The 23821-nt window shown below is 38.6% G+C and overlaps 1 protein-coding gene across 2 annotated transcripts in view; it reads left to right on the top strand.

Moving 5' to 3' along the window:
* Window positions 1-7672, top strand: part of cadm1b (cell adhesion molecule 1b) — a 228929-nt gene extending 221257 nt beyond the window's left edge. For both annotated transcript variants that reach the window (XM_034701417.1, XM_034701416.1), the window contains 2 exons: window positions 5328-5456; window positions 5627-7672. In XM_034701417.1, coding sequence (XP_034557308.1) covers window positions 5328-5456; window positions 5627-5745 — 248 coding nt within the window. In that variant the 3' untranslated portion in view covers window positions 5746-7672. The remainder of the gene's footprint in view (window positions 1-5327; window positions 5457-5626) is intronic.
* The last annotated feature ends 16149 nt before the right edge of the window (window positions 7673-23821 follow it).

Raw genomic sequence — 23821 nt, 5'->3', positions numbered from 1 at the left:
ATATAATGCATTTTTATATGATATGCATTTTTGTACCTGACAAATGATGTGACTAATGAATGGGTTCAAAGACCAAGTGATGGGACGGCAATCTAATAATCTTATAATTAAACAATGTACTCAAGAATGCACATTTAGCTTTGTATAAATGCCAGAGTAGCAATCTCATTTGAAGGAGTTTAAATATATATTTGTTAATACTTTTTTACATTTATAATTTCTATTAAGGATAAAGGGCTATGTTCAGCTCACCACCCCCAAACTGAAAAGTCCTGTTTTAAATAAACTGCCATAACATTTGTTGACTGCTAAGCTATGCCAACTTCCAATTTTCCACCATGCTAGCTTACTTGTTAAAACCAAATGGCTGCACCTTTGTAACTTATTGCAATACCAGCCAGAATGTCGAGGGGCGGGGCTAATTCACTGAGCACTATAAAGCAGACCCTGTATTTTATTTTGTTGTAATTGGCACATTGCATTGTGGGAAAAGTATGGTGACATGTCTGGCGGATTACTGGCGCCATACTGAAAACAATCTAATGTACTACGCTTTAAGCGTACTAAATAACATGTCAGCAAAGAATTGATTCACATAAAGAAATGCAAATTAATTCCTGAATTCTGAAATTAAAATAAGCGTCCTCGAATTTAAACCAATCGGAGTCTCAGATAGTTTTGCAACTTGCCTATGATGTCAGTTTACACAGAAACATAGAGGATCAAAGTAAGTATTTTGTATATAGGAAAACAAGTTTTATTAAAGCTCCTGTGTGAGGCTGTCAGTGTTGTTGGCCCTGGCGCCCTCCTGTGGATAAAGTGGTTTGTTTCTCTGTGCTGATGATCTGGTTTTCTTTCGTAAAACGCATTTGACAATATTAATTTCAGTCTGTTTATTAACAGTTTAAAAACTCCTTACAGGAGCTTTAACTACATGATTTGCTCACAGGTATTGTGTAATACAGTCTTGGGTTGTTACTCTCAGTTGCTGTCCACTTCAGCATTAACCCTGATTACAAGTCACATAAAAACAAATAAATTAATAGGTTTAGGGAATTAACTAGAGCCACAACAAGTGCAATATTAATAAGAAAATGACAAATACTAGAAATAGCTATCAGCATGGTGCTCAAATGCTTAGAGAGCGGAGGACAGACAGTAAATCTTTGCCTGCTTTGTTCCCACTCCGTGACCTTAAGCTCATGGGCACACTAAAAACAGGGCAGGCAATGGGATCACCCAAGCAGTATGTGGTTATAGGATATCCCTCATATATTTGAAAGCAGTACACAGTTTTTTAGTAAGACCCTCACTGCTTGGTAGAGACGTCAAATGTCTATACATCCAGTCAGTAACACAGGTTTTCCTTGTTTGTACAGCTGAGATAATATTAATGTCATCGTCAGGGGTTATTTTTGCAGACTTGAGAAAATCTTGCTTCAGAGCTGCAGAATCCATTATACAAATGTTTCCACTGGCAGAATAGTACATCTCATGAGCAGTGACCTTTATGTTTTAAATCATTTTACAATTTGCTTTACTCTTCTATATTGCATTGCATTGTGTAACATGTCTGGTAATCTCCTTACAATATAAAGAAGGCCACAGTAGCAGCAGCAGCATGAAATCAATAGAAATGGGCAGAGCAGTAATATTTATTTAGCTTCTATTGAAATGGAGATCATGTTTTGGTGGCTTTCCCCTTTAATAAATACAGAACTGACAAACAGAAAACCAGTGTTCAGCAGTGTGTTTAATGTAGGCTACAAGATATGCAACCAACCATAACAGGTGATACTGTAGGTGTTATGGGATTTTTTTAGTTTCTCTTTGACATTTTTGTGATTGAGTCTCGGGGCTTACTCTGGGCGAATTTCTCTACCTGTTACATAAAACTCTCCCTCGCTGTGCAGAGGCGGCCGAGACCCGGCATGTTTCCTCGTGGATGTGTCAAACGGAAGACAGCGGGGAGCAAGGTGAGGGCAGGAAGGTGTGGGAGGTTGAAGGAGAGGGGGAGAGGAGGGAGGGAGACAGGACCATGCCCAGGCTATTTAGCTGGTGAATGTTCATTAGCATGTAGCATGAGCCGTTTCTCCTCCTCGAGGGGAGTGAGCTGTGCGATTTGACATCCCTGAAATCGTAAACAAACACTGCCATTGCACGTTCTCACACACCAATGCACTGTTAAAGCTTTCTCCGTGAAGGCAAGTCAGTTTTAAAAGAGCACTCAACTGAAGCACAACTTTTCTCATTAATTAGCGTCATTTCAGCAGCTCTTCCAAGACGTCCTCCCGCTGACTGAAGGCGACCTAAATAAGGTGTCGTGTTTAGGTTCAAATGGCAGTGTGTCACACGTCTTGGACCCCTCAACCTCGACTTATTACGCCCTCACAGTGCTGAGAAATTCTGCACCCTCCGCTCGTCTTTTATCAAAATCATTCAAGTTCAGAGCATGACTAGTGAGATTGATGGAAAATTGAGCTGCTCTCTCAAGCAGCAAAGAACAGTGCAGCCATTCCCTCGCCTGCCACTCCTCCATCAGTCCAAATGTGCACAGATATAGACTATTGATAAACGCCTCTGAACTATTCTGAGACTGGAAATTTAAAGGCTTTGAATTTTGCCTTGTTCTTCTGGGGTGCACGGATAAATCTAGCTAAACGCTAGACAGTGATGCTCCCTACCACCTGAGGCAGCCACGTATTTCTCTGCATGGGGACACCGGGCGCCAATTTATCTCCAGACTTGTGTCTATTTCTAGTGATTGAGCTCTATAACTTCCAGAAATGGCCTCTTAAATCACAATGTATTTTACAGTGTGTGAACTGGCACTGAAATTGCAGACGGTGTCTACTGCTTCATGGTGAAATAACTGTCTTAAAACATTTTTCAACATCGCTCACTCAAGGGGTTCAGGCAGCCATTTCAGCTATAAGAACCACTGAAGATGTTCATATAACAAGCTGGGTTTAACAGCATAACCTCACAAATGTGGGGTTATAGCTCAGAGAGACATCAGACTTTATTTAAAAAATGTTGGAGTCAGTAGGAGTTTCTATTTCACCATTTTGGCAAAGATGAGCTTTCACTTAGGCAACGAGAGTTGGATGAGAAGGTATAGCACTCATGTCTGTGTGATGTACATGACACTGCAAAAGCCAGTCAGCTTAGCAAGCACAAAGACTAAAGATGAAAAAGTCACTTCACCGGCCCAAGAAATAGTCCTGCGTAAGCTCATCCAAGTAAAATGTGACGAATTTACCCTGAAGTTTTGTACAGGAAAAACAATGTAACATAATGGGCCCCTTTTTAACCATGTCAAGTGGAAAGTGCACAACTGAAGTGCATCCAGGGCGTGTTTTATTCCTGATTTGCTAGTTAAATGTTGCATAATGTGAAGGCAAGTAAGGTGCAATTTACAGCTTTCATTTGTAGTCAAAACGAAACCCAGTGTTACTTTTGATTCACTCTCCTCTGCATGTGTAATGGACACTGTATTCATTCATGTTTGCAGCCATCATTGTCTGTGGTAATTAGTAGTTACATATGAGGCATTTAATACATCTTGTGGTGTGTGTATGTGTTTTGGTGTGCACATCACAGATTATTGGTTTCCGGGCTGTAGCTGTGTAGTTTTTGGTCTGTTCTGGGCTCAAGCAGCAACTCACTAAAGCATCCTATGGTACAGCAAGTGGGGATGAACGTAGCAATGAGTGTTCCCTCCTCTTCTGGCATTACCTTGAGCACAAGCCAAGCCTTCTATCATCAAATCAATTTTACTGCATACATGCATACGTACCATTATTTTACATTCATCTGAATAGCTCTTAAAAAAGCAGTCAAATACCTTGTTATCCACTTAAGACCGTGTTCTTTTGGGTCATTAGCTCAGTTAATTTCTAATGCATCAAGGTGCCACTTTGCTAACAAAGTCTGCATGGTTAGACCAGCATGCACCTGGTGCACATTAAGGTGCAAATAAATGCAAAATGGTGGTGATAAGTGTGAACATAAAACTAGAAATAAAAGGTATGCAGCAGAGATGGGAAATAGAGACAGTATCAAAGGATGGACAGCACAACATCTCACCAAAGTGAAGCCAAAACCTTTAGAACTCCCCCTGGTGACTGTCTGCAGTAATAAGCCCACCTCCTCCATTATAACAGATGGAACATGAATCAAACTAGCAAATTGAAATACATGTCGTGTCATCACAGTTAGTTATTATCATGCCGATTATCAAGTGTTCTTTCTTCAGGGAGGTTTAGTTGGAATGAGTTACTTGGTATTAAAAATGTGTTTGATTGACAGCTCTGTTTGCAAATAAGGGCTCCTGCAGTGTTTCTTTTACCAAATTAGCAGAGTAGAGAAGAAAAGTGAGAGAAAATGTAACAAACACTTACACAACAGTAATCAAACTTTCCAGAACCATGTTTTTTCTGCCTAGAATCAACTCTAGAATCTGTTCTCCAGTGTACCGTACTCACCTGAGGGATCCTCAGATGACGTTTTAGCTGTAAAGGGTGTGGCGTCAGTTCCACAGCTCCACCAGCCGTATTGCGTCTACTCATGCCTTGGCTCCACTAGTGCAATATGTCAGCGACCATCCAGGCAGTATTTTAGCTTACAGTGAAAGGAGATGTAGGTGCTGTCAATATTAATATGCAATCAATGGCTAGAGCAAAATATGTGTCGTAGTGAATGTCAGAGATGCTCTGCACATTTATTCAGATTTTTTTCCAGAGAAGGTTAAGCTACTTCTTCAAATGTTAAACGTGAGCTGATATTGTTGATTTAAATTGGTTTTGAATGGGTCTGAATTGTTTTTCTGACAGTAGAATGAGAACACATTACACAAAGAAGAGAGAGAAATTGGCGAGGGAGACATTAATGAATAAAACATTTGAGATGATAAAAAGCCCTGTTTTGGTTTTTAAAAAGCTCAATTATTGGCAGTGGTTGTAGGATTTGTCAGTAAGCAACAACTAAATGGTTTAATAGCCTATTTGTGGGATTTTTGTCACAAACTGTAAACTGTTTACCGTCCTCCGTGGACCAACTTGTGCAGTGGCATCATCTCATTTTTATTGGTAAACAACATAAGCTGGCATTTTTCTCAAAAGCCTTTTCAAGTGTTTCCTCTGTGGTTAGGTCATGCTAAAATGCTCTGAGAGAAAACAAACCAATTTAGTTTATTTTGGCAGCCTAATGATTTAATGGCTAGAGCTTCCAATGTGGTTCCCGTCAGTCTGAAGGTATTAGCTGTGCGACTGGCTGAGAGGGTTTACTGATCATGAAATTATTTATGGTTATTGTCCTGTTTTTAGACTCCAGAGCCGGCGAGGGGGCACCACAGAAAATTGACCATGCTGTCATCGGAGGAGTGGTTGCCGTGGTGATGTTCGCCATCCTCTGTGCGCTCATTGTTCTTGGTCGATACTTTGCCAGACACAAAGGTAAAGCACCGGCACTGCAATCATACTCGATCATGAACACATCTTCAGAGTTCAAGTGTTTTTTTTGTTGCAAGTGGTGTGCAAAAGGTTTGAAGAGTGATATGAGGAGGTGGAGGTGGAGGTGGAGTTGGAGGTGGCTAATTTGTCTGACTTCTTTTTTTGTTATATAGGGACTTACTTCACACATGAAGCCAAAGGGGCGGACGACGCGGCCGACGCGGACACGGCCATCATCAACGCAGAGGGGGGACACAACAACACAGACGAGAAGAAGGAGTACTATATCTAAACTGGACAGGCCGGGAGAGACGGGTGGGGATGCTGAAGGTGGTGGAGGTGGTGCTGTTGGAGCATTTTGTCTAACTCTGGTTGGTCACGGGAAAGCTCAGTGAGCGAGGAGGGTGAGATTTAAAGAGGATGAGAAGAAAGTGAAAAGTGGGACTGGCATGGCCAAGTGGTAAGAAGAAGTGTTGCTGAGTCTCCTATCCGACCCCTCCTGGACTGCTGGGGCCTATTCTGTACAGTTCAATTATTTTACAGACTATTTTGTGCCTTGTTCGATTTATTTTGTTTATTTGGTTGTTTTTTTTTCTCCCCCCTTCACATGCTTGTTGGATTGGATTATTTTCATTGTACTCCACCTGATCCTCTGTTGCTTTAGGCTTTCAGAGGAAATTAAATGGGCCTGATGTTTGTCTGTTTGTGCTGCAGCTAGCTTTTAGCCCATGAAACCAGATCAGAGGAGCCAGCTCATCCATGTTATTATTATTATTATTATTGTGATTTTCAATATTATTCTTATTTTTGAAATCAATAATCTCGAACACAGTGGCAACACATTTCTGTCTGCTGGGTCAAAGACTACCAGTCCCTGCAATTTCATCACATTTCCCCCCTTGCAGGTCTGATTGGTTCACTTACCTTCTTCTCTATCATTTTTTATTATTATAACCATGATTTTATTTCTCATTGTAGAATGTATTTGTTCCTAAAAGTGAAGTAGGAGTTGCTGATAAGTATCATTACACACACAAACAACAACTGGTCTCTCAATGGTTTCAAGTAAGCGTCAAACAATAAGTAGATGTGAGACCACTTCAGTATTTTTATAGAGTAATATGGAGTCTGGTTCTTTCTAAGACATACTGACAGCTGTAATGTGCCATGGTATAGAGTTACAGTTTCTACCACAAAATCAGAACTCATTTTTTATTTATATACAAGGGTGGAAATTTTAAGCATCGCCTCGTTTTTCTTTGTTTTCTTCAGCTGAAAATTGGATTCTAAACAACATTAATTTGTTTGTTAAAATAATTACTTTGTGATTCAAAGATATAGTAAGTTACTTTCTTGGCAAGTTTTGATTAAATGATTAATAATATAATTAGAAGCGACCGCTAGTAGCCAGTTAGCTCAGCTCAGCGTAATGACTTAAAATGGTGGGAAACAGCTGACCTCGCTTTGTCCAAAGCCAAAATAAAACAAATCCCAACACATCCTTCATAAAAGGCATTTTTTTCTAATAGCAAATATTAAAAGGTGTTTAGAAATAAACTTTTGAGCTATTTGTAGGCTAATCTTTTGCTTTCAAACACAGCCAGGTTTGCTGTTTCCCCTGGTTTCCCCTGTTTATGCTTGGCTAAGCTAACAGTCTCGTGGTGGTAGTCCCCGGTTGCACACAGGCAGAGTTGAGAGTGGTGTTACCATCTCACTTCACTCAAAGAAAATCAAGTCAGAGGATTTCCCCAAAATGTCAAACATTGACAGCATTTGGAATGATTTAAGAAATGAATGTATGAACCAAAACCATGGCAGAAAGTTTTGCTGTAATAATTAAAAAGCTAAAAGACCTCCTGTTTGTTTGCTCTAGGGTAAGACCTTACTCTGCTAACACATAAAACCCAAGGTACCTGATCTGAAAGTCTTATTCAGATGTATTATTTGTTATATGTTGATTTACCCTGCTGTGCGTGCTTTTGGTTTAAACATAAAATTCTTCATATTTTCATACCACCCACACGGTCGACCCTGGACCAAACACCAATTATATGAGTGTGCGCAGGTACACTAAATATTACTTGTATTTAGTAAAGGCTCAAATCCACTGTGCAGAGTGCTCCTCTCTAAATGATGTAGTTTTTATTTGATAATACAGTGTATTGACCATGCAACTGCAAATGTTACAAGGACATCAGTTTATTACACTTTAAAAAGTTCTTTCTTTTTGTTTCAATTTTATTTTCGTTGAAGACAGTGAGAAAGTTAAACTTTCAACGGCAAAGTTTCCTCTCTCAGTATCACTGAGGTATGTTTGTGTGAATAACCACAGCTAGTGGAAAATACATTTTCACTGCTTATTTCCTCTGCTTAGAAATCCTTGCTACACATACTTTTTGCCCTTGCCCGTACATGAGAAAAGAGACATTCAATCACTGCAAACATGAATCAGTTACATTTCCTCGCTGTCTTTAAAGACATTTTACCTTTGGGCTGTCTTTGATAACTTGTAAGGGCTCTCGGCCTTGCAAGTTATCAAAGATTTGCGTGGAGCTTTGGACTTGGTTTGGGAAAGATCATTTTCTTACTGTCATCCTGCAGCCTCAAACCTTCACAGAGGAGCCGTCTACTGTTACAAATGTTTTATTTTTTTTCACACCAATACAAATCAGAGAGATGCTACGCTTGCAGACAGAGACGCAGCATGCGTGCACACACCGCGCATGCTAAATGCCTCTGTCACAGCTAGAAGAGAAAAACTTGTTAGGTAATCAGTGAGGGATTTCAATGTATTGCCTGAATAAGAAAAATAAAATCTGTAAATGTATTATGAAAAAGGATAACCACTGCCTTAAAACCACCTCTTGATACTTATCATCCTAAAGAAAAGACTGAAGGACTTATTTTAGTGCCTTCTCTGATTTTGAGGCATATGGTTAGTATTGTAACAGTAACCTCATGTACACTCTTACAGTATATCATGTATATTTCTGTCCTTTCTAACTTACAGGGCCAATACTCACACACGTTGTCTGTGTTTAAGCACCACTGACTAGCTTAAAAAAAAAGACCTGAAGCATAAAAAAGCTGGAATGAGAAGCAGTAGTATTTTTGTTTATCGGGGTGGTGTGGCAGCTTCCACTTACTATAATGTTGTATGCCAGGATGTATTATTTATTGTCTTAGATATGATTTGCAAAAAGAATCAATTTGATCATGATTTATTTTTTTCTCTCTGCCTCACTTTATTTATTTGGATATCTCCGAGGACAAGGCAGATTCATGGAATCAGAGAGGAATAGAGTACTAAAAGCTCTAACAAGCTTCAATTAAAGTACATTTTTCCTGATTTCTGGTGTCATGGAAACAGTTATTTGCATGGCAATTTCTATTTTGAGGTTTGATATTAGTCCTAAATGGTTACAAAGTGACTGCAGCTTTTAAATCGAAAGAACATAAAAAATATTGTGTGAAGAATCATTCTGAACCAGTTTTGATGATTTGTTTTAAATACTTGATATTTAGTATGTCTGTTTTCACTCTCTCAGGTTCATGAGTGTTAATAGTTGTGTTTTTTGCATCTCAGGTAGAATGCAAATTTTAAAGGCCCCAAGTATATACTGTAGTACCACAGCTCTTCAGAAAGTGACAAAACCACAAGGTGTACATGTTTTTCCTCATTTGTACATGTTTCTGTGTTCTTAATATGGTGCACTGTTACAGTAAACGTTAAACATTATTTTGCATAGACCTAGTTCACAAAGAAAGAAACTAGATTTGTTAAGCAGACAAAAATTGTGTACAGTCAGTGTCAACAAAATCACAATGATGTTCATGAAAACTACTACTTCTTCCACTGTAACACTTTGCTTATACAGTATCAGTTATTTAGTAATTATAGGATGTGACTACAAACAGTCAATAACTCTGTTTGCATCAAGTCAAGTCACGCATACATTTTCATAGATGAAAAGATTGTGTATTTACTGTGACATGAAGTTTTATGAATGATCTGTAACATGTCTTGGATATTTGGATGAAGCTCATGTTTAAAGCCTGGGGGAGGGGGGCGGGAGAGGGTTGGTTGTTTATTTCCTCCCAAAATGGTTGTGTTTTGTTGCTCAATCTTAATTTCTTTTTTCTGTACCCAGGTGACATTTTTTTCTTTTGTGTAGTGAACAGAATGTTTCTCACATGACCATGCATATTTTGTATTGGTTCACACCAACATTTTTACAAAAGGAAAAAAAAAATTGAGAAGAGTACTTGTCTTAATAAAAAGATATCAATGTTTAAAGCGCCGTGCTGTTGTGACTTGATCAAAAATGTGGTTTTCACTTTGTAGTCCTGTCCCACTCGGGAACAGCAGAATTTATTAACTTGTATTTGTTGTCATATTCCCTCTCCCTGCCTAGCGAGCTGAATACATTAGCTGCATTGAACCTGTTCGCTTCATCTTGAGCTGCTGATACTTGTCAAACCCCCGAGAAGAAAGATTCTAGAGTTTGAGGTAAAAATACTGTACTGACGTTGATCAGATGTGGGTGAGCAGCAGCGGCAGCAATCTGAGCTCCCATCAGTGACTGACACATGCACTGTGCTACAGAGAGAGGCGAGAAACGCTTTAAAATGACAAGATGACTGACACCAACAGGCTCAGGGGCCTCTGTTAAGGTTTGCGGCTGAACACGTGGATGTTAGTGATTTGACAAATTGATAGGCATTTTGTGGAACAAGACCTAGTTCATAACCATAAGCAATTCTGTCATCATTATTCTGTCAGTGCCACTATTTCCCATTACTTTAGATGATCCATCCCAGGTAAAGGTCAATAACATTATTCAATCTTTAATGGGAATAGTTAAACCTCAGGAACCAGCCACTTTTCTCCCTTCCTCATACAATCACTGAAGTATAATACTTCCCTCCAGTGATATTAAATACCTGCCTATTGATATTTTTAAACTTGACAGATTATGGGATTTCCTCTATATTTAATTATTATTTCTCAAGGTTAAACTCTTGAAATGAAACGGCCTGAATTGAAAGCAGCTACAAGCTCCTTTGCTGTCAGCGCCTCGTGAAAGCATGAATGTAGATGGGTGATGTTTCAGTTAGATGCCACTAATCCCATTTAAATGTTCAATTTTAATTTGGAATGACATGTTTAAGTGTAATTAGCACAATGGGGAAATTGAGAGTGAATGAATGTCTGAGCATGGCTTGTTTAGTTGGCTAATTGATTGATTGAGATTGATGGCATGCAGCACTTGGCTTGGCTGAGGTATAATTAAATGATGTGGGAATAAATAGTGAGTGAACAAAGGCAAACGCAACAGGCACTGTCTGTACACTTATCTCCCTCTAAGTCGCTCCTGTTTAGCACAAATACTAAAGGACTTTTATTATTCTTATTTATTACTTTATCGGCTTATTTAGTCATTAACAAGAGGACAAAACCCTCAAACATTGAATAACGTTTTACTTCTCACAGATAAAAACAAGGGTTTTTCAGTTCCCCAGTTTCATATATATTACACAGAACACATCCACATGATATTTATAAAGCGTGCTGACACTACGTGGCAAACTTCAAAAGTCAAAAAAATATTTGCTTACATACGCGAAATATACACTCATACGTACATGGACTTGCTAAAAATTGCATTTGTAATTTTGACATAAGATGACGATTTATTTGCCTGAATACATAACTTTTAATGAATTGTTTTGACTGTTTTTAATAATTTCAACCATTTATCCAACACTCAAACTTCTGCCTGTAACTTATTAAATTAGCTGCATGTACTCAGATATCATGGATTTAAGTACCAGCAGCCACTTATTAATCTCCTGCTGCGTGTTGGGCTCTTTATTTAACTCTGTTCTGAGTTTAAATCTTAATTCACATTCTTAAATGAGCCCTTTTATTTTGTCACCAACAAAGTAATTATAAAGCATGTTTCGAGGGACTTATTTTTGATGCCAGTTTAAGAACCCCTCAACTTTCAAAAAAGAAGCCTTGGGCTATAGGCTGTTTACATGAAAGAGAGATGTTTAAAACAAAAATTGTGTGAATGGGTCCTTTAAAATAAGGCCCCATTAAAACTGGAAAGTGTCACCCTTGCATTTAAAAAAAAAAACTGTCAGCGACACAAACACAGCTCAGTAGTCTGTAGTCTGTCTTCCGTGTTAATAAACGGCCAAAATGAAACAGCACTTGTCCGTTTTCTATTTAAAAAATAACCTATAAGAGGCCCTAAAACACTACCACACCTAGCACCTGGTAATAGTAACCCATTTTTGACATATGAACTTGATATAATACATCCCTGACCTCAATACACGGGTGGTTTGGTAGTCCCTTTTTGGTGAATGTGGCATGACGTCAAGTCCACTGTTGTCTACACACACACACACACACACACACACACACACACACACACACACACACACACACACACACACACAGATATACCAACCAGCCAACTTAAACTCAGCTTACCTTGTATAGGTCAACCTTGTGCAACCAAGGCCACCAAAGAAGCTGTTACCTATCAAGGCAAGATTTCCACCAAACGTCCAAAGGTGTCCTGTGGTTTCTGGCGCTACAGCCTCAGCAGAAGATCCTTTGAGTCCTGTAAATTGTTGGATAAGGGTCTCCATTAATCAGACTTCCAGACATTCCTGAGATGCTCATTCGGCATGAGATCAGGGCAATTGAAGGCCAAGCTTTGTAATATAACTAATCCTGAGCATTTCATGCAGTGTGGCAGAAAACAATGTCAGTTTTAAAGAGGCCTCTTCCATCAGCACAGGGTTTACTAAATTTGTTACAAGGTTGAAGATGCAAATGATGCATGAGCACATGAATACCAGAACTCAAGGTTTCCAGAGCAGGACAGTGCCCAGAGCATCACACAGCCTGTGCCAGTTTGCTTGCTTTCAGAACATCATCAGGTCACCAGATACAAGACTTACTGTTTTGGAGATGCCCTGATCCAGTCCTCAAGGGATCACAATTTGGCCCTCTTCAAAGTCACGAGGGTCCTTCCTTCTGCACATCTTTCAACGCCTCCAGTGTATTGACTTCAAGAACTGCATGTTCACTGGCTGCAAAGATGAGACCTGCCAAAGAGTGGGATGAATAATGAATAAAATACCAAACAACCAACAATATCATTATTAGGCTTCAAGAGCTTTAGCTCTTCAAAAAGCCCCAGATCTGTCTGAAAGAGGGAAAAAGGTTATCATCACAAACTTTAAATTACCTAATTCTTGACAACTTCCAGTCCTTGCTACTAGCTGTGTGTGAAAATAGAGGGACTGAGGGATTTGACGGGGCCAGGCAATGTCCTTTTGTAAACAGCCCATTTTCAGCATGGACGCCTGGTGTTCAATGCTTCTTGCTTGAGTAGCTGTAACAACACCAAAACCAAAAAGTAGGGTAGGCTTTTGGGATTGTGCAGAGAACTACTGGTTTGAAATATAGTTAAGAAAGCTCTGAGCTGAAGATAAACTGGGTCGTGCATTTGATATTATGGACAGAGAAAATTAATGTTACATTCCAACCAAATACTGTGAAGTAAGCAAGATCGTGAAAACGCCTCAGATACCGCAAGTGAGAAAGACAGTGGAGAGTTCTAACATTTTTAAAGATTATCCAAATAAGCAAATATAATTTGCATCATTTTGTTACATACTGTAAACATCTTCAGTGTAACCATTCAGCTTTATCTTAAGTATCAACTTCTGTGTCTGCTGAATCCATGTGTTTATGTGGTTTTATGAAATATTCACAGGTTACATGAATGATTTAAAAACAATCACTCCACTATTAGAATCAACCCCCCGGGATGATAGAAGCATCTCTAAATATACATAATGAATCAAGTGCTTAAAATGAAACAGATTATTCATCGTTCCTAATGACTATTTGTCCCTTTTTATTGTGATGATTGCTTTTTAGCACTGAAAAAGAAGAGAAGCTTTCAAATGATAAAATCATTGTTTTTGATTTAATACAAGGGGATTTGGTAATTTGCCTTTCAGATACATTTTCAATTGACGTACATATACCTATATATATCAAGCTGCCTATATGGTACTGTTTGCATTTATAACACGTTATTTTTATTCAACTGGCCTTAATCATTACCCTCATATCTAGTCATAACAAATACTGACAGCTACTGCAATGCTTGTGCTAACCAGCTGAGATAAATGTATCATCCTGAGGATCAAATGTCAAGGCACAATTTTATTACAATTAGGGACAAAATGATTCCTCGAATAACTCAAGCAACTAGATTACTAAGATCAGCTTAGTTTAAATCCGGACAACTGTTTCGCACAGATGGCTATTTCTGTAGCACACTAGCTTGCTTCCGCTGTTCTGTAACATGGATGCAGAGCGCAGGCTACAAAATCATGCAAGAAGAATAGAAGAAAGTAGCAAAGCACCAAAACAGAAGACACCTCAGCAAAAATGATTGTTTTTTGGTTGGTTTTTTTTTTGTAGTTACAGGGTGTGTGAGGTTACAGTTCTTCTAACTACGACAACCACTGATGCATCTGGCTTGAAGCTGTGAACGGGCTCACTCGTTAAACCAAAAACACAGGACACAACAAGGTAACGTTAATGAAACTATATGTTAGCAGTAGCATTTAACATGAGTATATTTTCTAGTAGGGATTAAGGCTTGTCAAAGTTTTCTTTATATTGCACGCAAACACTTTTAGAAGTGCAGGACATATGGCTGTCTAAAACAAGTCTGGTTCTGCTCAAGGTTTCTGCCTGCTAAAAGGGAAGTTTTCCCTTGCTACTGTTACTAGCTAAATACTGCAAGGTGCAATACTCATTGTGGATTAAGATGAGATAAGACTGAGTCTTATCCTGTCTTGGTGTTTGGTCTTTGTTAATACTTTAACATAGAGTATGGTCTTGACCTGCTATATTTGTAAAAAGCGTCTTGAGACGTCTTTGAGTTTATTGTGGTTCGGCACTATACAAATAAAGATTGATTGTTTGATTGATTGATTGATTGATTGATTGATTGATTGATTGATTGAAGTGCAAGAAAAAAATTATAAATTAAGCAGAAACACAAAGCAGGGACATACCACCATTATGTCCTACACCTAACCTGGTAGTTTTGAGGTGCCTAAACCTTACCAACCTGCAAGTGTTCCACTACATATCACATGTTTTTCCAATATGCCTGTCAGTATAACTTTGCTATAGTTATTTATGTGTTGTTCAGCGTTGATGATAATTAAGATATTGTTTATATACAAGGCCATGTTGGGTTTTCACATTGTGGAATTCCAGCAAAGCATTGGTAAAATGATGTTAACATTCAGGAACAAAGGAAACCTGTAACAAATGACTTGAGCCATGTTGAGCCACAGAGATGAGTAGAAAACATCATCTGATTTATCTGACATTCTTAAAGTCTCAACTATGAATGACAATTGATGTTTAGTGGGGGAAAATCCTACGTCATTTTCCTTGAAACAGATTAGCTAGTTGTTTCATACAATGATGAAGGACGAGCACCTGAAGCCTGCGATAACCACAACACAATTATCTCCGACTGCTACAGTATGACCCAGAGAAATCTGCATTAATTAAAGCACACACAACCAGCCTGTTAATCCTGTATGAAAGTGTCAGAGAGAAGAGACGCGTGTTTGGGAGGTGATTAACTCGCAAACCTGAAAGATGCTGGGAACGGCACTATGGGCTCTAGTGTCAGCGATGTTGCTTCTTGATGTTTAATACTGTGATACTTAATCAGAGATTGATGTTTACCAGAGGCAGGGGATGTGTTGGATGTTTATGTGAATGTTTTAGATGTGATTAATTGGGAAAAGCAGTTCTTTTACCCTTCTCTTGCCCAAAATGACAAAAAAAAAGGTTAAGTGTTTCAGACAGGAAATCTGTAATTATCTGCAGAGCCTGAGCTCCCAGCAGCATCCTCTGATGTTCCTTTAAACAAATCTCAAGGTGACTCCTTTCTGCAGAAGCACAGAGAAGTTTTTCTTGTGGCAAATTTACATTGATGTTACGCTTCATAGCCACCACCCAGATACAATAAGCAAAGCAAACATTTCCCAATCTCCTGCTCTTATCTTTTTTTTTTCTGCTACGTCTCTGTGTAATCTTCCCATCATATTTAGTATTGTTGATGCATAATTAATTTCAATTTAAAGTAAGCTTTTTAATTTGAAACACCTAGATAGCTGTATCTCTTTTGAGATAGCTGGGAGAATGCTTTTGTTGCAATACAAGTTTATTTAGTCACTGTGCCTCTCTCTGATACGCTGCAATGCCTCAATGGATGTTTTCTCACTTATGCTTTGTGAGTGTGTTTCAGTCGTCTGCATATGAAAGTGTTCTATTTTTGTGGGACAGCATGTTACAGTCTTTAAAAATGTCTTGTACACAGCTTTGAAGTCAGTCACAGAGAGCCTTCGTGAGCCTCTGAGTTGCTGCAGGAACACTACCACCTCAATAATTTATCACTCTGAGTCTATTTTCACTTATTAAATTAATCAGTTAGGTAATTAAAAGTTACATGTTTTAATTAAATTGGCATTGAATTCAAACACAAGGAAAGAAAGGCATCATGGGATGAAGTTCATCAGCTCAAATGAGCTTGAACTTAATTTCAATTCCATTTGGGAAGATGTGGATAAGTTAAAAAATTATCTGTTTCGCGCTCTGTGACCATTGCAGTCTCTTTTGAAATAAGAGTTGCTGATAGTAAGACAAAGAAGGGAGTACTGCAGGAACAGCAAGGTGATTAAAAAGTTTGAAGCTCTTTGCAAAACCGTATAACAAGAAGACAATATGTAATTCTGAAAGGTCTCACAGACATGTGAAAACTGAAAAAAAACTTTAGACAGGCTTCTGCACTCTTTGGTAAGAAAAATATAAAAAGTGTGGGAAAACAGCATGGTACCTACTAAAGAATTAATGTTCAACAACATCTTGAAAATAGGGCCGCCAACAAGTAGGATGGCAGTTTGATCCCAGCTCCCACGGTCCACATAATGAAGTGTCCATGGGCAAGACACTGAACCTCAAATTGCTACCTGAGGCATTGCCAATTTACCAGTGTGTGAATGCATGTGAATGGAATTAGTTAGTACTAATGGACACTTAGTATAGCACACTCTGCCATCTGTGTATGAATGCATGTGTAAATGGGTAATCGTAACAAGATGTTTCAAAGTGCTCTGATTGCTTGGAAAGTCTCTGTGCAAAGCCAATTCCGAAATAGTTGGTAAGTTATGTTAAATGGTAATACACACAGAATTTGATAGATTGCAAATCATTTCAAGACATTATTTAATTGTGCAAATACAACATATCAGATGTTGAAACAAAAATTGTTTTGGATGAAAATGATGCGCTCATTTAAATTTGATACTTAATAGTTCAAGGTATCCTTTGTCCTTTTTTTCTTTTTAAGATATGCCACATTTGTCAAATGGGAAACAAGTAGGGAGTGCAAGCAGGCAATTTAGGCACCAGGACTCTTCTACTACAGAGCCATGCTGTTGTTTTATGTGCAGAATGTGGTTTGTCATTGTCTTACTGAAATATACAAGGTCCTCCCTGTAAAAGTCTGGATGGCAGCATATGTTGCTCCAAAACATGTACAAATAGTTCAGTACTGATGGTGCCATCCCAGATGTGTAAGCTACCCATGCCAACTGCCCTTACAGTAAAAGCACCCCCATACCATCATGGATGCTGGCTTTTGAACTGTGCTGAACTGTGCTGACAAGCCAGGTGGTCCCTCTCCTCTGTAGAGTGGCAGATGGGGCATCCATGATTTCCAAAAAGAATGTTAAATTTGTATTTGGACTGGACAGTTTTCCACTTTGCATTGGTCTATCTGAAATGGGCTCAAGCCTTGCTCTTTTAAGCTAGGTTGTCGTCTTGTTTGCTTTAAGCAGGACTAATTTTGTTACTGTTAATGTTAGTGTTTCATAAGTAAGACTTTAAAAATAATTCAATAGCATCAGAGCATCATAAAACAGATTTGGGAATACTGGGAAGAGGTAATAACAGAGCACTGCCAGTGGCTACATATACAGGAAACTAGGTAGCCACAGGCTGTGCATTGTTCATGCTCCATTCACGCTCCCAGCAACATAACATTTTTCTAAAAGTGGTGATCCACAAATTTATAAAAACTTGTTTCCCTGTTCTAGAATCTATGGGTTAGATTTGGTGATTGTTTCACAAACTCCTTTAAGAATGGGTTGCTCTAACATCAAGACTGAAGTGAAAACAAAGCCTAACTAAAACAGCAATAATATAGTGTCTTGTTCTTCATCTCTTATCCATTTCTACCCAGGCAAACTTTGTTTACTTACTCTTGCAACAATACTTTGATACATGTGATTGAAGAGATTTTCAACCATCTCTTGATTCCTTAAGAACCATGGACTTTCAGCTAAGCTATGTTGTTAGCCTTTAGCTTGTTAGCTTTCAGCAGAACCAGTTCTTCATTAAAAGATTTAGCCACATATTTGCACAATTGAACAAACTCACTAAATTGATGGAGCATCACAAATTGTTTTTTCAATTTCACGACACAGGAAATGATGGGTAAATAAGGATTCACTCAGTCTACCCCAGAAGCTGAGTGTAATTAGCTCCAGTGAAGTTTGTTTTCTTCTTCCTTTTCCAGTTTTTGTGAATTTCATAAAGACTGGGAAAGAGAGGAAGCAGACATGCGCTTTGTTACCACAAATCCACATTCCCATGGTGGAATAGTTTCTATAGTAAGGTGAGATGTCAAAAAGTCGAGCTATTACATGGTTTTGGCTTTGTAGGCCAGCACAGATTAAGAAAGATTGTTGAGAGAGGTTTACAGACAAATACAGAAAATGTTTGGTAGCTTTTTCATTTCATTTGTTCAGCTGTGCAAAGGATTCAGTTTTTCACTTGGTAAAACAATGCTGAGCAGAGCTGTTTATCCAGTTTGCCTGTGTGGTCATCTCCACACATCTGCAGCGAGTTTGCGTTAACACAACAGTTCAGACTGTACACAAGCAGAGTGACAGAAACCACAAGGAGACGAGAAAAGCCATCATCTAAAGTCTAATTCTTGTGCTATCACTGGGTATTCATTTTAAGACATAAAAGCCTGAGCCTGAGGAATGTAGTTAGTACCCAGTGTTAGCACACTTTTACCATGTCATTGTGATGTGAACAAAAGAAATCCGAGCTGGTGAAACAAGAAAAATGTGTACAGAATAGAACAAAAGGGACAAGTTAATGGAAACAAGATGGAACACACTTGCTACTACAGTTAATTAGTATTTTGACCCACAGTGTAGTCTAACCAACAGTTATTTTACGAATTTTATTTTAGACCTTGAGTAATTACAGCAAACATGTGGATGAACTAAGTTCTTCAATTATGTTGATAATTACCTTTAAGCACATCATTGGATTTTTTTTACCTCTATTAGAAACAGTTTCACTTCCTGCTCAGACAGCAAAGGTTTGTTTTATTTGACGGAGAAAGAGTGCAATTAAGCCTCTTTCACACACGAGGAGAAAACAATTTATCTCTCTTCATTTACTTTGAATTGCATGAAGGTGCCTTCTTGTCACTTTCATAGTCATTTTTGTGTCACTTTTTTTTCAATTATCTCAATTCAAGCCATTCAGTGGAAAAAAATCTAAGAGAAGCGACATAAGGAGATGAGAAATTCAAGGCAGAGGAGTGTGCATCTGTGTGTACATTTTTCTCTGCAGACTTAGATTGTGGCAGATATGGTTCACACATTCTCTGCTACCTAGAAGTACTGCTCAAGGATCTTAATTTCTGCAGCTATATGGTGAGCTTACTGGTCAAAAAGAAACACTTATAAACAATACCTCAACTAATTTCTCTGTGCCGTTGTTTCAATTATTGCGGTTATTCATCCACAATGAAGAATGGGAGGTAGCACTTGGTTAGTGACCATTGGATGTACACTACTTCCCATGGTGTGTCATGGGGCATGACTTAAAAATGGTAAGCCAATTGTCAAGTGAAATGGAGCGATTTCTGGGTTCCCTATAGTATGCTAAAATAATACTTTGGCATGCTATCGTCCTACTTTTTCAAATTCCTACATGCATATTGTTAGTGTTCAGAAAAAGCAGTGTATTGTGGCGCCAACTGTTTTCCCAGGCAGGAAGACAACCTGTCATGTGATTTCTGTAGAGAGAAATGTGGTCCCTCCCCTTCTGTCAGACTTATTTTGGGAAAAAAGATGTATGGTAGTCAATTACATGAGACAAACTATGTTATGGTCCTGTCTAAATTCTGGCTCCAAAACCATTTGTGATATTACCCATCATTGTTTTAGCCCTACCTCTTAAAATCAGGTTTCAGTTAGCACATAGAAAACTTCCACTTTCTGCAGATGAATGTTAAAACAATCTCATAGTGTTAAATTAGTCCAGACATCACCACACAAAGTTGTCTAATAATAAAGTTATCTATACTACAAGTATTATTGATGTTTTGATCTCTTTAGAACTCTTATAACAGCAGAGTTAAAGTTCAATCTTTATTTAAAATGATAGTAGTAATATTACAGTATGTGGAAATGAACAGTGCTTGTAAATAGCTTTGTTCTTGGACAACAAATTGCGCCATACTTTCCTGCATTAGGTGACTGTTGGTGAGAACCAGAGCCAGATTATAATGACGCTTTCAAAAACATAGGGGTATGTCCTTCAGAATTATGAGGATGATGGTCACATGCAGCTTCTACTATAAAATTGTCTACCTCTAATAAGTAACATACTTGCTTCATTTATTATCATGTTGATTTCTGACCTCCGACCTCCTCAAACGCCACTCGCTGCCTCAGATGCCAATCTCCTGTCCCTTATCACCAAGACCAAGCACCGCACCTTGGGGGACAGAGCCTTTGCCATCGCTGCCCCAACTCTCTGGAACTCTCTCCCTCCAAACATCTGCAACCCTGACTCACTTCAATCATTTAAAAACCACATCAAGACCTTCCTGCTCAAAAAAGCCTACAACACCTCCACCTCTACTCCTGCCCCACCTCTGTCTGTGTTCTGTTTTATTTATTTGCTTTATTTTTCACACTTTTCTGTAAAGTCCAATCATTATTATTATTTCAGCATCCTTTGCACTCTGCACTACTGTGCCATTGTCTGATTTAGGCTTGTACGTATTAGCTTAATATTCAATGTTTAATGTCAGTACATAGAAAGCAAGATTACAAGAGTCAGTCATTGTATGTGTAGACATACCTCACTAATATAACTAATTCTGATTCGTCCTTATAAGGTAAGAGTTATTAACCCAACCAGCATATGTCAGATGAAGACATAACTACACTGTCCAACTGTACAGTTTAAGTATGGCTACTTAGTAGTCCAAATATTGATGTTGCTGTTTTGTGGTTCCCTCCTGTGCCCCCCACCCTGGAGTAATCTGGATCTGCCCCTGCTATGGAAAGGAAGATTACTTTGTTCTGTAACAGCCAGCATGCAGATTTAGATGTAGAAAGTTTTTTGAGAGCAGTACCTTTGTCACTATATAGTACTTCTATATTCTTTCTGAGATTTCATTATCAATCTTTACTACAGAAGTTTTAAGATATGCTAGACCTCTTGACCTGCAATATTACCTTATAAATGTATGATGTAACTCTCTGCACCTTTCACACTGGATCATTACTGTACATATTGTTCTGTAATTAAATGGGTTTTTGTGGACATTTCTTGCATTTCTATTTGAAGTTTGTTCATGTCTGCTTCATGAACTCTAAATAATATTGGCACATGTTTGTATGATACAGTTTGGAAAATAAGGTTGCCACAAACACATTTTTATTGTCAAACTTATAAAAAGCATAAACAACTGAGAGATAATTTAATTAGTTTACATTTAACTGCAGGGTCTGTTGGATGTGCATGCAAAGGTCTTTCGTAGTTGCTGTGACCATACAAGATTTATTTTAGAAAACATTTCCACCTCCACCCTACAGCATATTTGATTTAGTCCAATTTCAAAAGGCCGTGTCTGAAAGATAAATGATATCCGAGCGTGCTTTGTTTCTTAATGCAGAAATTAAATTGAGGTCTTAAATGCATAAATTAAGCACTTGTGAAATTACCTAAGGTGGAGCCTGAAGCTGGTGAGGGCATTCTAGTGTTTAAATGAATGAATAAGTGTGATTGTTTTCTGCTTGGATGCAAGTTTCCTTTATAGAATAACAAACTCTGATCATCACGTTTTGGTATCTTAGCTGTCTCACTTTACGGTTGCCGGCCAACCACAAATGAAAGCAGATGTCCACTTGCAACAACACATTAGGAACGGTGAACCCTTAGAGCCTGCACAGCAACTGAACCTGGGCTTGTTTACTTTGGCCTCTCATCTGGCTGCACCAAATGCTCAGTCATCCAGGTGGGAGTTCTTCAGTTTTAGGTGTGACAGATAAAATCCACCCTCCGCTGACTGGATCCTGTTGAATTGCGTCTTTTGTTTCTATTTCCTCATTAGTGATGCCCTACGCTTTGAAATCCTGCTAAATTTAAAAACCGCTGAACTGTAGAGCATGCCCTCAAACAACAGATGTATCATTTACAAGTAAATGCTCCAAATGGATTCACATGGCTAAAGCTTATTCAACTGGTGGTTACCTTTTGAACCACCTGTAATGCCTTGGATAATTACATTCTGTTTCTCAGGCTATTATTCATCAGTGAAAGGTCAAGAGCATTATTTGCAACACAAACTGTATGGGCCAGCACACACACGTCTAGTTGCTCAGTCACTTTGATATGCATGTGAATGTCAAATTAAAAAACTGAGCCCTAATAGGCAGCCATTACTGCGAGCGAGGAGCCTTTGTGTAAACCTGAGGTCTAATCACTTATTCAATCACAAAGCTCTGCGTCCCTGCTCTCCTCCACTGCTCCCTCTAAAAGCGGCTGATTTTTTATTTCAAACACCATGGTTACACTTGAATGGAAAATGAAAATTTCTGCTCATAGCCGGCGCCTAATTGTTTATCAGAAGTACTAACAAGGTTGCTGTAATTAAATCAGGATCCATTGTCATGCTAACCAGCTGATTAAGTGAGCCATAGATGATCTTTCTTTCTCTTACTGGTGGCAACGACTTTCAAACAACTATGGAAGCACAACAGAATCTGAAAAACGATGGAGATTACAACTGCAGACACATTATCAGTGAGATGCTGAAAAGATAACAAGAATATGCCTAAAAGTAGAAAATGACGTATACTTGTTTAGCTCTTGTGAAACTTATCACCTCACCATCAACACGGAGGACAAGTGGCACAAAGTCAGGACACCAGGGTGTGGATGAGAGTTTTTTTTCTGTCACACAAACAAAGAGAAGCTTACAATGTGCTGCTTTGTGTGCTACTAATACATCTATTTTAAGGCACTATTTCCAGCCATCACACAGTGCTATCTATATACTACAGTTGTGACTTTTTAAAAGAAGATACATCTTATTGCAAATTCACAAGAGGAAAAAATAAGCAACTCATATTTAGACTGATGAGAACTTCAAAATAAGCCCCGGCAGGATTCATCTCTTTTATTAAGGATCTGTTTTTAAAGAAGTCAAGGTTTCTACTGCACCATTTTACTATTTAAATATGCTCCGCACTCCACAGTCAAGATCCATCAAAGAAACAACCAGGAAGTGTACATTCGTAAAGTTCCAATAATGTTTTGTAATGGAACATTAGTTTGTAATGAACAACTAAAAATGGTTCTTTATGGAGCCACTAAAGTGCTGTGAACCAGAGAAACACAGCTCCTGCCATGTGCTACATCACTAATAGATGTGCAGGCTGCAGCCTCAGTGAGAACCATTTAGGATTTTAAATTGTTCCTTCAGAAAGAAAGAAAGAAGTCTATAGCACACAATTTTGTTCGATTCTGAAGAGTCATCTCTATAAGTGTGTAGAGCAACTATTATCGTACATATCACCTGCCCCCTGGAGAGGTGACGGTCCTTTCAACTTGCAGCTGCCTGTGTTGGCCACCACATGCCTCACACATCCCTCTCTGCTCCTGGACGACACCAGATGTTCTTGAATAATTTCTCACACAGGTGAAAGTTCCTTTGCCTTTGCAGCTAAGCTTCAACTTGTTCCACATTTCTTCCAATTCAGACACATCAAGACACGTGCACGCAATTTCTGCTCCAATATTTCCTGCTTTAAAAAAGCAAGGCGGGAGGTGACAGGGAGGGCAGAGGAGGGCCTTTTTCCACCCCCCACTCATTTCATTGCCCCCCACTGAAAAATAAGACTTTAACCTGATA

This window comes from Notolabrus celidotus, chromosome 14 (assembly GCF_009762535.1).
Source record: "Notolabrus celidotus isolate fNotCel1 chromosome 14, fNotCel1.pri, whole genome shotgun sequence".
NCBI classification, from domain to species: domain Eukaryota; kingdom Metazoa; phylum Chordata; class Actinopteri; order Labriformes; family Labridae; genus Notolabrus; species Notolabrus celidotus.
This window is presented reverse-complemented; position numbering and strand designations above follow the sequence as displayed.